At 38.6% G+C, this 11,686-nt stretch overlaps 1 protein-coding gene across 1 annotated transcript; it reads left to right on the plus strand.

Moving 5' to 3' along the window:
- Positions 1–2,984: 2,984 nt before the first annotated feature.
- Positions 2,985–11,343, plus strand: LOC124133643 (fibrinogen-like protein 1). The gene is made up of 4 exons (XM_048401001.1): positions 2,985–3,084; positions 3,518–3,745; positions 4,380–4,510; positions 10,330–11,343. Exons 1-4 carry the CDS (start codon positions 3,078–3,080, stop codon positions 10,663–10,665), a joined length of 702 nt encoding a protein of 233 aa, XP_048256958.1. The 5' UTR covers positions 2,985–3,077; the 3' UTR covers positions 10,666–11,343.
- The last annotated feature ends 343 nt before the right edge of the window (positions 11,344–11,686 follow it).

Raw genomic sequence — 11,686 nt, forward strand, 5'->3', positions numbered from 1 at the left:
AAAGAAACAAAAGTCATTACTATCTAGGATGCCTATAGTGAACGCCACTGGACTTAAAAGGTTCCATATGTCTTCGTTCAGACGGAGGTTTTACGTTCGTGCTTCAACATACAGCACCTCAGCAACAGTGGTGTTATGACGCACTGGTGTCATAAAATAATTTACTTATATATATTTTATACTTTAGTTTATTTTTAATATATTCAGCACATGCTTCAAGTATTAATTTGCCGGTACTAACTGACAAAAAAGAAAGGCGATAATCAAAGAGATTGAATGTTCCATTGTAAGATTCTTGCCTAAAAAATACGCAATCTTACAACACCACTTTGCAATATACAGTTCGCTTTGTTCATTTCACCGGGATTCACTGATATGATTGTTTGCTTATTTAAGAAAGAAGTTACGGATTGTTTAGGTTACGCACGTGGTGTTCTTATACGCCACACTCAGCAATATTCCAACCATATGTGTGTGCGTGTGTGTGTGTGTGTGTGTGCGTGCGTGTGTGTGTGTGTGTGTGTGTGTGTGTGTGTGCGTGTGTGTGTTTTGGGTTGGTGGTGCAATGAATACTAATTGACAATCATTGGGAGATGGTGAAGGTGTGACTCCTTTACATATCACCATCCAAATAAAGCCTTACTATTATTCATAATGCCTATGGAGTTTATCTTCATAACAATAAAGCAACACTATTATTTATACTGCCTGTGTATTCTATCTTCATCTTTGATAAAACATTACTACTATTTTTAATGCCTATGGGGTCTATCTTCATCCTCAATGAAACACCGCTACTACACCACTTCAAGTCTTCAGCAACCCGTGCTTGTAGTAAAAGGCATTATACAACTTGTAATACAGCTGTATAATTCTTAACAGTGGTATCTTCAATGGGTAAGTAATAAAGGCACATTCTATTTTGATATATCAATAAGATAGTACGTTCCGGAAGTGACGTCATTCTAACGAGCCTGAAATTAACAACCAATAAAATTCCTTTTGCATTTGTTAATAGGGGGCACGGGTGGCCCAGTCGTCTAAGGCGCCGCGATTCGATCTGCAGAGTTGCGTCCCTTGGGCACGCCAGAAACCTATGATTTTGGGTTCGAATCCCGGTTCGCCCCGATTATGTTTCTAGGTTTGTCAGCGCCATACCCGTGCTCGTGGGTTTCACCGAAGTGGTAAACGTCTGAGACCTGCATCACTTCGGGCTTTCCTCCCACATTAAGCTGACACGCCGCGATATTGTTAAAAGCGGCGTTAAACCCAACTCACTCACTCATTTGTTAATACATTAAAAATCATAGCTTTGAATCCTTGCTTTATGTTTGTTGTTTAACGCCGCACTCCGCATTATTCCAAGCTATATTACGGAGGTCTGTAAATAACCGAGTCGAGACCAGTCAATCCGGAGATTGACATCATGAACATCGATCTACGCAATTGGAATACGATGACATTCATCAACCTGACCACCACATCCCGTTAGTCGCTTCTCATGACAAGCATGGGTTGCTGAAGATTTATTCGAACCCCTGAATATCACGGGTACATTTGTTTGCTGAAAAATGCTTATTCGTAATTATTAGAAAGGGGAGCGAAGTCATCATACCACATGGCGTTTACGAGTTTACATTTCAGACGATACACAAACAGAAGAGTCAAGAACTGGTGATGTCCCTGCTTATGAAAGAACCGTGTCATTTGATTCCGTCGTGTCACTCGACGAATATGAAAACCCACACACTTTCCACAAGTGTTGCCATTTACATTTCTCAAACACGCCTGACTCAACTTGTTCATTGATTTGTACCATGGAACTCGATAATGTTTAATAACTTCTTATGTGGCTATTGAATTCAAATATTTATTTCAAAGAAATCATAAAAGGATGCAATTTCGCTTGTTATATCTATTGACAACGTTTGCTATCAACTATGACAATCAATGTGAATTCACACACATCCTCCAAATGTAACCCACAGACGTTGTTCAATCATGTTGGTTTTCAAAATTAGTTCAATATTAACTTTGCATTGTATTTTATGTGCGCGTGATCGTTAAGGGAAAATAACAATAGTTTCGTGTAAGTACATAAAACTGTATGAAAGGGTAAACGATAAAGTTTGGATTTTTCTATGATTTGCAATCATGTTGAACAACGGTTATAGTGTCATAGATGTTGTCTCAACTTAAGCACAACCATAATGGCATAACACAACAGCGTTATGCAATATCTTAGTCACTGTAGCAACTACAGAAACAAACCCTGTACTTTGGTCCCGTCCTTTGTACGGATGCCACGTTGTTTGTTCGATCATGTTGTTGACGTGTGTCAAGTTAAATTCAGTGCAAGCAGATTGACTCTCAATTGTAAGCTGCTAGATTCCAATCAGGTATCTAGACTCTCATTTGCGAATGTGCTGCGCGTGTACTGCAACAACCATAGTTTAGTGTGTGTAGATAAGTCAAAATGACTGGAATAATATACGTTTGGATTGTATTTTTATTTGTAACCATGCCGAACTGTCGTTCACATATGAAATTCTCCCGTGTTGAATCTTGTTATGACCCGACTCAAACCCCCGAAACATACTACACCCTTACTGGTGTCAGCGTTCCTCTATGTGGAGTCATGTGCGCAGGGGATAAGAGATGCAAGTCGATAAGCATTACACGTGACGGGAACAATGTAACATGCTATCATAACAGTGAGAGGAGGCTGTTGAGTACAGGATGCGACAATCAGTACAGACATTTTAACGTGAGTATATCAATATCCATTCCATACTTGTGACAAGATTGGATTTAGGATTAAATATCATGATATGACAAAATATTGAGTTAATGAGAGAATGAATCTACGTAACCAATATGTTAACTATTTCAAGATTCCCTACAAAATAACCAGAAACTGAGAGTTTACAAATATTATATGGTTCCATTTTCTGAAAACGGCATTTCATATGTACCAGGGCTACCACTCAAGTTGTCATTACCACGGAGTCTTTCTGAATGACAGCTACGGCTGCAGATGTTATGGTGGTTATATTGGTGCTTGGTGTGGACGACTAATGCAAGGTATTTTATTACTTTTTGCATAATGCTATTAGAATCTGTGTCAGATTTGGTTTTTTTATAATACCAGGCTGACAGTATATAGAGGTTTTTGACATGTCCTTGTTCGTAGTTCACGGGATAATATTTTGGATTATTAATAATTCATGGGGAATTAATGGTTTTTCATTAACTCTGATTTAAGCTCTCTGTCTGTCATATTAATCTTAGTTTGCCTTATGTAAAACTACAGACGAACGTGGGGTGACTGACGCAGGTTGAAACTAGCGTGATCGGGGAATATCCCCATTGAACCCTGGATTAGATTAAGTGCAAACTATTTCTTTTTTGCATCAAGATTGTTGATAGATAAGGTTGGTTCACTCTCATCAATGTGTATGGTATATAAGGAATTGTTATTATTCAATATGTTTTCTTTCCTTTTCCTTTAAAACAGATTGCACTGAGGGTGCCCAAACTGATCATTACAAAGATTTTACAGAGTCCAGTATGTTTCACATCCAGCCCAACAATGCTCCACGGACCTATAAGGTTGTTTGTAATATGGATGGATGGTCACCTGGGTGGACATACTTCCTTTCTCGAAGTTTTGATCGTGCCGACGTTAACTTTTCACGTCCATGGGCAGAATACAAACATGGATTTGGAATCTTCAATGATCAAGGTATTTATTTAAATTTAAGTTATTGGTAATGTAGTGACAGGATAGGACTTGTGATTCTTATAAAATAAAGATAGCGACTTAAGCTTTTCACGACCACGAGAAGACTACAAAAATGATTTGGAAGGTTCATCAGTGGTAAATACTATGCTACTCGTCCACAAGTTATCCAAATACAGGCTTCAACAGGCAATATCGCTTGCTTGTGAGTGATCACCGAGGAGATATGGATTTCCTTATCACAGATTGGTTGATTGATTTAAATGTTGATGTCTAAATGTTCCCGTTTAACCCGTGTGTTTTCTATGTAACCACTTTAGTAGAACAGCTTTTACAAAAAAACGTTACGACATATCCGCCCCAATTTCAAACACTCTGACTACGGGTAATCAGAGTTAGATTAAGTTCAAAATCACATATCCATATGACATCGTAATGCAGAAAACTGGCTAAGATGCATTTTTAGTTATTCAGAATGGTATTTGATAACAAAAAATATCTCACCATCTTGTTTGTCCTAAAATACTCTGCGACTAAACAAGCAATAAACTTTCAACAAGGTGGATATATTTAACATTCTGGTGACATTCACTATTCATAAAGTTGTACTTATATTGCCTCAATGTATATGTTTCAGGAAACTTTTGGTCAGGCCTGGATATGATGTACCATGTGACTAACAATCGCCCACACAAAATGAGGGTATTTCTTCTGTTTCAAGAAGAAGGGAAACTCGTGTACAGGAAGTATATCTACAATGATTTTAAGGTAGTCAAAGCAAGGTTGTAAACAGATACAAATTTGGAGATAATCCTCCGATTTTGAAAGTAGCAGGTTCGATGCTCATGAGTTTGAGTGAGTGAGTGAGTTAGTTGGGTTTAACGCCGCTCTAACAGTAGTCGAGTTGTATCACGGCGTGTCAGCTTAATCTGTGAGGAAAGCCCGGGGTGATGCAGGTCTCAGACGTTTACAACTTCGGTGAAACCCTCGAGCACGGGTATGGTGCTGACAGACCTAGAAACATAATCGGGGCGAACCGGGATTCGAACCCACAATTATAGGTTTCTGGCTTGCCCAAGGGACGCTACACTGCACAGCGAATCGCGGCGCCTTTGATGACTGGGCGGGGTTTTTTTACCCGTGCCCCCTCATGAATTTGAAAATGTTCCACTTTTCAAGTGCAACCTCTCGTAAAATTAGATGTCTAAGGACGCTGGTGTCATTATTTATGGTATAGCTGTAATTACGAAAAAGTAAGGTCAAATTATCATCCGTGACCTGAGAACGTGATGTTCTTTTGACCCAATATTTTTAAATTCGTTGTTAATTCAAAAAAAAATATGGATATGATGACTGCATGAATAATTTGCTGAACCTCAATTCTCCTTTCATCGAAATGGTTAAAATATCTAGTTTACAATTGTGATGGCGTAATTTGTCATACAAAATAGTACCCCACAGCTTGTCATCCTGTTGAGCCATATCTCTGTACCCCAGATCACAATGGAAATATGCTTGATCACACATACTGACGTCGAATATTTTGAATATACCCAAAGTAGTCCATAACCCTTGACACGTATGCTTTCTTAGTGATATCGTGTCTTTCAGGATACCTATTCTGTCATATATCCATATGTCACTGGTCAGCGTTCTCGGGTTGAAACAAGATGGTCGACTTAAGTCCAAAGTCTTGCTTGACTGTTTGCTAGTTTGGCGTGAGTTGACTTCTCCCACATTTTGCTGATTTGTTTTACACAGGCCGTGCTGTCAAACTGCCACAGCTGTGGCCAATTTAACCATGCAGAAATACAGTTTCACATGTCAGGTCCGCATAATAATCTCTGTTTCCAAATGTTAAGGTTCTTTTGCCAGTCACTCATGTCGTTTATTGATTCGAAACATCTTAGTCATGGTTTTCTGGTGCCGGCTAATTTCCCGCAGAAATAAAAAATGAAACTCCATTTGGCGTGGGAGACAGGGGAGGTGACAGCTTCATTAATCTTACGCAGTGCGTCCAATATGTCTGGCATCTTTGAACCCCAACCCCTCCTTGTTGCAAACATTCTGCATTTGCATATTGCTTTGCGAACAGCCGGCTGTCATGATGTTTACTCATAATATTAAGTATGAAATACATCATTTTCTAATCAGAGTAGCAGTTACAGAACAGAGGTAATTGAAATTGCGTTGTTTCTTAAATATATGCTCCTCGGAAACAACATATTGATGATAATCGTATATGCATATACATTCAAACCCTTTATGTCTTCAAATTATTACGGTTCTATGGCATAACCTTTTACCAATTATCGAAAAAACATTGCAAAGACCTCCAAAACATTTTGAAATAGAATACGCAGTTTGTTTCTGTTATTGGTAAAGTTTCAATCATGTGTTAAAATACCCATACAAAAAAGAAGACTTTTCTCTTTGCTGAGAATTAGTGAATGGAAAGAGAATAGTATAGAATTGGTTTTATTGGTTCAGAAATTCTACTGTTGAATTTGATGCCAAACAAATGTGTAATACAAAAATTGGTTGATTCAAACTTGTAGGAATCAGGCCTAAAGTATATGCTTTACAGAGTGTTGACATTGAAACGATATTGGCATATATGCAGTAGAACGGCTGACCACATAACAATCGTAAGGGAGAGTACTGAAGTTTCACAGCATGGTACATATACGTGTTCATATGCAAGGTATTTTTCGAAGTATAGTGCTCAACTTAGGGACATTTGGGGCACACTAGTAGAAGAGCAATTCATCTTTTATTTGGTTGACATATTTGACAGATTTCCCGTGGGATTCCAGTATAACGTCCAGATTCCATTTCCAACATTAATTTCAAAGTGTTTTTCTTTTCGGGAGTTAGGTCTGATTTCATAAGTGAGTTATAATAGGTTTTGCTGAGAGAAGAAGACATTTTCCTACAACACTGATCTTTTTGAGTGTTCGATGACATTTAGCAATAATTCTACCATGACATTGAAGAATGCTTGATTCTGATTGGTTAAAAAGAGGTTTTATTTTTGCTACTGAAAATTGTTTTATATATAGTAAGCCTTTCCAAACAAAAAGTCAATGGCTCTCAATAAATTAATAGACGGCCAAGCATCTGATAGAGGAAATATGGTAGTTTGAGATCAGATGTTTCTGGCAATGATATGTTGTTCTAGGGCGTAATCCTGCCTGATTCGATGATTTTACTTTACGAAGGAATATCTGTTGCATACAAATGAAATGTTCACGAAACTGTTCGTGACATTTTCGAAATAGGTAATTTCGATCATCATTAAAACAACCGACAATGAAAGTAAAATATAGCATTATACAAATGTGTTTGAAGAAACTTTATTCATGACAACATGTCTACAAATCTTTTTGTGTTCGATATTCATTGCCATTTCCGTCAACCACCAGTATAAGGATTTGGCAGGAGGGGTTTTGAAAATCCATCAGAAAACAGTCCTTCCTTCGAGAGGCCACGAAAACGAAAACTGAAATCAAAGCATGTCAAACTTGATGAAATTCATTTCAGAACACGCACAATAAATCATACACAAACCACTATTTCTATTAGATTCACAGGTCAAATCATGCAGATTCCTGGTGTCAACATAGCTGGCATGTCTGGAGCCTAAAAAGCAGCTGTTCAGTCATACTCGGTTCTATTCGTAACCACATTGTACCAGCATTTTCACTCCCAGTAAATCTACAGGTTAATGTTGAACCACATCATTGATTGGAGTTGTCATCTTGCTTCGTGTAGGATAACGTAAACAACAGCATTGGCAGCCATTGACCGTGATGTAGGCCAAGTTCTGCCACATCCCAGTTCGGGGTGGAGAAACATTTATTTTGATTTTTTTTATTATTTACTAGGGGTAATTGCTAACAAACTAATAAGACTTACACATGTTAAATAAATAGGAGAATGTTAATTCATAAAGTTTGTTAGAGAAATATATTCGTTTAGCATTTATAAAACTATTTCTACAAACTGTCACCCCTACAATGGGTATGGAATGTTCGATTACCAAGTAATGACCAGGTGAGTCCAAACAGTGTACCGCAGGTTGTGTTGAAATTAAAACATCTATCGTTGGACGAGGTTTGGGCTGTTTGTCAACTTTTTTACAAAGCGTTGTTGCCGTCATGGTAGAATGGATATAAACCTACCGCGTTTTGAAATTTGACGTAGTACAATGTAGATACCTCTTATTTATACATGTGAAACATTATCTTCTCTACATGTACAGTGGGACTACGTCAAATTTCAAAACACAGTAGATTTATCTCCTTAATAACCTTGCCTTTTCTATATAATGTCGGGGCGGTCGGGTAGCCTAGTGGTTAAAGCGTTCGCTCGTCACGCCAAAGACCCGGGTTCGATTCCCGACATTGGTACAATGTGTGAAGCCCATTTCTGGTGTCGCCCGCCGTGATATTGCTGGAATATTGCTAAAAGCGGCGTAAAACCATACTCACTCACTCACTATATAATGTCCACGCATATCCATTTTATGTTTGTATAACATTTGGAGTTTATTTTTTCTCCCCTACGCTGAACAATAAAATCATTTTACAACACATTTTAAGATAACTTAGTGCTGTCATCATTTGTAATCTTATCTGGTATTTGATGACTTTACAAGTGCGTACATTCCGTGAAAACCAATACGTGGCATAGTACGTTTAACCCTCAGAAACGTTTACCAGCATACAGGCAGACTTTTTGAATAACATAATGCGAATTGGTGTTTGTTCCTAAAATATAATAGAATTGAATTTATTTTAGCATATTAGGGATGGTCAAAACATTTGAGGCCCGACAAACAAAACCAACAATTGTGAAACAGGTTTTGGGGTTTTTTTTCAACATAATCGCCCTGCTTTTCCATACACTTCTCACATCGATAGTGAGTCTTTTCAATTCCAGTCAGAAAGAAAATTTCTGAAGCCACCCTGATATACCTATTCACTGCTGCTTTGAGGTCATCGTTGTTGTCATAGCGCTTTCCACTAAGGTATTCTTTCTGTTAAAGAAACAGGTGGAAAAAACTTGGTGCCAGGTCTAGCAAGTATTGAGGGAGTAGCCTTTGCAAGTCGAGCGGGGTGATAAGAGGCATTATTCCTCGCTGCCTTTCTTCTATAGAATCTCCCAGGCGACGAAGCAAATCAGCACAGCCGCCAACGTTAATCATCTTTCGACTTTCTATGTAATCAACAAGGATCACACCCTCTGCAACCCAGAATACAGTGGCCATAACTTTCTTCACTGATCTTGAAGATTTGAATTTCTTTGGGGCCAGAGAAGTGGAATGGTACCATTCCATAAATTGACGTTTTGACTTGGGATAATTATGGTAGACCCATGTTTCATCATCCGCTACTAATTTATTTTTGAATGTGACGAAATCCTCCTCAATTGGCTCTAAATTGTCTCTGGTAATGTCAGAATTTAGAAACTTTGCCAACCAACGAACAGATATGTTATTCATCTGTAAATGTTCATTGATGTCTCCATGCGTGTCTTCCTCAGATTCAGCAATTCTATCTGACTGCATAAGTTTTTCTATCTCCTTGATTGAATCTTCATTGATGGAAGTTGAGGGACGTCAAGATCTGGAGTCATCACCAAGACTTGTTCTCCCAGCCTTAAACATAACTGCCCAACGTTTAACAGTGGAATAGCTGGAGCACTTATATCCATACACTTGTAACATGCGGTCATACATGACTTGGGGAATACTTTTCTCTAAAAATACAGCTTGATGAATGCTCGGTACTCGTTCTTTCCCGTTTCTGAGTCCATTTGGACGGTTATCACATTCAACTGGCTGTCACTAATATACAAACGACCCCAACAGACCAAATACAGTTGTAACTGCTTTAGTTCACTTTGTTATGACCCACATTTGAAAGTTAGTCAGGCTTAGAACTGTTTGACCAGCCCTCATAAAATATGTTTAACCTGTAAACCATGTTGCCCCGAAATACGTGTACGATGTACAACAATCAAAGTTTACTACATATTTGTTTCTTGCACTACTTGTAGAGAATATCAGTGATTGGCAGTAGGTTTAAATACATACTGCATGTGCCCCTATAGTACGGTATGCAGTGAAGGATAAACTATGTTCAGTGATTATTCTTTCGAATAACACCCAGGCACTCTATGGCTTGTTGTAAAAGGCGACGACAATGTATGGGGTTGATTATGTTCCGTGATTTGCTTGATTTGCTGTCTCACTATAGGACTTAAAAATTGCTGAATTACTAACAAATACACAATGAACATGATTTCATATGGCTGAAATATTGCATATTCAACATTATGCAATCATAAAGGAATCCTTCTGGGTCACTTTGGCCTTTTCTAATAAGAAGCCTACTCGTTTTGACATACTGCCCAAAGTGCCGTGTCATCCAATTCCGTCACTAAGCTACTGATTTAATGTATTGATCGTTCTTTGTATTTTATGTGGAATTTTACTCCTTATGTACAATTCAATTCTTATAAGTTAGAGTTACTGAAAGTGAGTTAACCATTGTATGAAACGGAAGAATGTTTAATTTCAGGTGAGCAGTGAGTCATATGGTTATAACTTCACGTTTTCGTCCGCTGGATCACCCGGTGTCGACAATAATCCAGCGATTGATGGGATGTCTGCATTTCTCGGATCTAGATTCTCCACTTATGATGTTGACAACGACAACGACAACAATGGCAACTGTGCCAATATCCACCAGTCAGGGTGGTGGTTCACCACATGTGACGGCTTCAACCCCACAGGGCAGCCACAACCTCCATCAGTTCAATACAAGACATCGGACCCGACTCAACTGTCCTGGCCGCACTCACTTAACTATAGCCCTGTGCAAATTAGAATGTTTGTGATTGCCGAAAATAGTTGAACTGTGATGGATTTCACACTAACAGGCTCGCTTTTCATTTTTCATAACACAGGATTTCGGGTCAGAATAATTCCCAGCGTGGCACGTTTATGTCAGAGTCGTGAAGGGGGATCGGGATCTGTGCCTTGGTAGATTGTTTGTCATGTTACCTCAGCGATGTGAGACGTTGATTGTACTTTCAAAACTCTGGTTTGCCTGGCTCAGACACGATAATTTACAGGCCGTCCTGATACATCTGTAATGTCACTAACTTCAGCGTCCAACAACAATCAAGGCCGATAAATGTTTGGTAATTTGAAGTTATCTGTCATGACGTCCTGTTCCCAACAATCTGTGTCAAAAATTGAAACTGTATTTTAAAAAGGTACTCACGGTATTTCATCCATTTTTAACGACCAGCAAATATTGTACTCATTTAACTGCTTTATGTAATTTAGCATATACAGCAGTCAGTATGTGGTACCTTATTTCATATTTCATTGACTGTTTCGACATTTGGACCTTGGTCCTTTTTATCCACATCTCAACGGCCTCATCTGAGCTTATTTATTCACATATTAATAATTCAATATACAGTGAATCTTATGTGTTTCCAGACCCGTGAAGGTCCGGGGTAGAATAAGTCTTCAGCAACCCATGTTTGCAGTAAAAGGTGACTGTGCTTGTCGTGAAAGGCGACTAACGGGATCGGGTGGTCAGGCTCGCTGACTTGGTTGATGCATGTCATCGATCCCAATTGCGTGGATCGATGCTCATGATATTAATCACTGGATTGTCTGGTCCAGACTCGATTATTTACAGACCGCCGTCATATAGCTGGAATATTGCTGAGTGCGGCGTTAAACAACAAACCAACCAACCAACCAACCACCCAACCAGATATAGTTAATAAATACACATATAGTGTATTTAAATTCATTAGATTTTATCGACAATGACTTTAACGTGTCCAGTGAATATAGGGTCACTTTAAACGCTGACAATGTAGAGATAATTTATGGATAACAACGTCTTTACATAC

This window comes from Haliotis rufescens, unplaced genomic scaffold, assembly GCF_023055435.1.
Source record: "Haliotis rufescens isolate VD_foot unplaced genomic scaffold, xgHalRufe1.0.p SCAF_20, whole genome shotgun sequence".
Classification (NCBI taxonomy): Eukaryota; Metazoa; Mollusca; class Gastropoda; order Lepetellida; family Haliotidae; genus Haliotis; species Haliotis rufescens.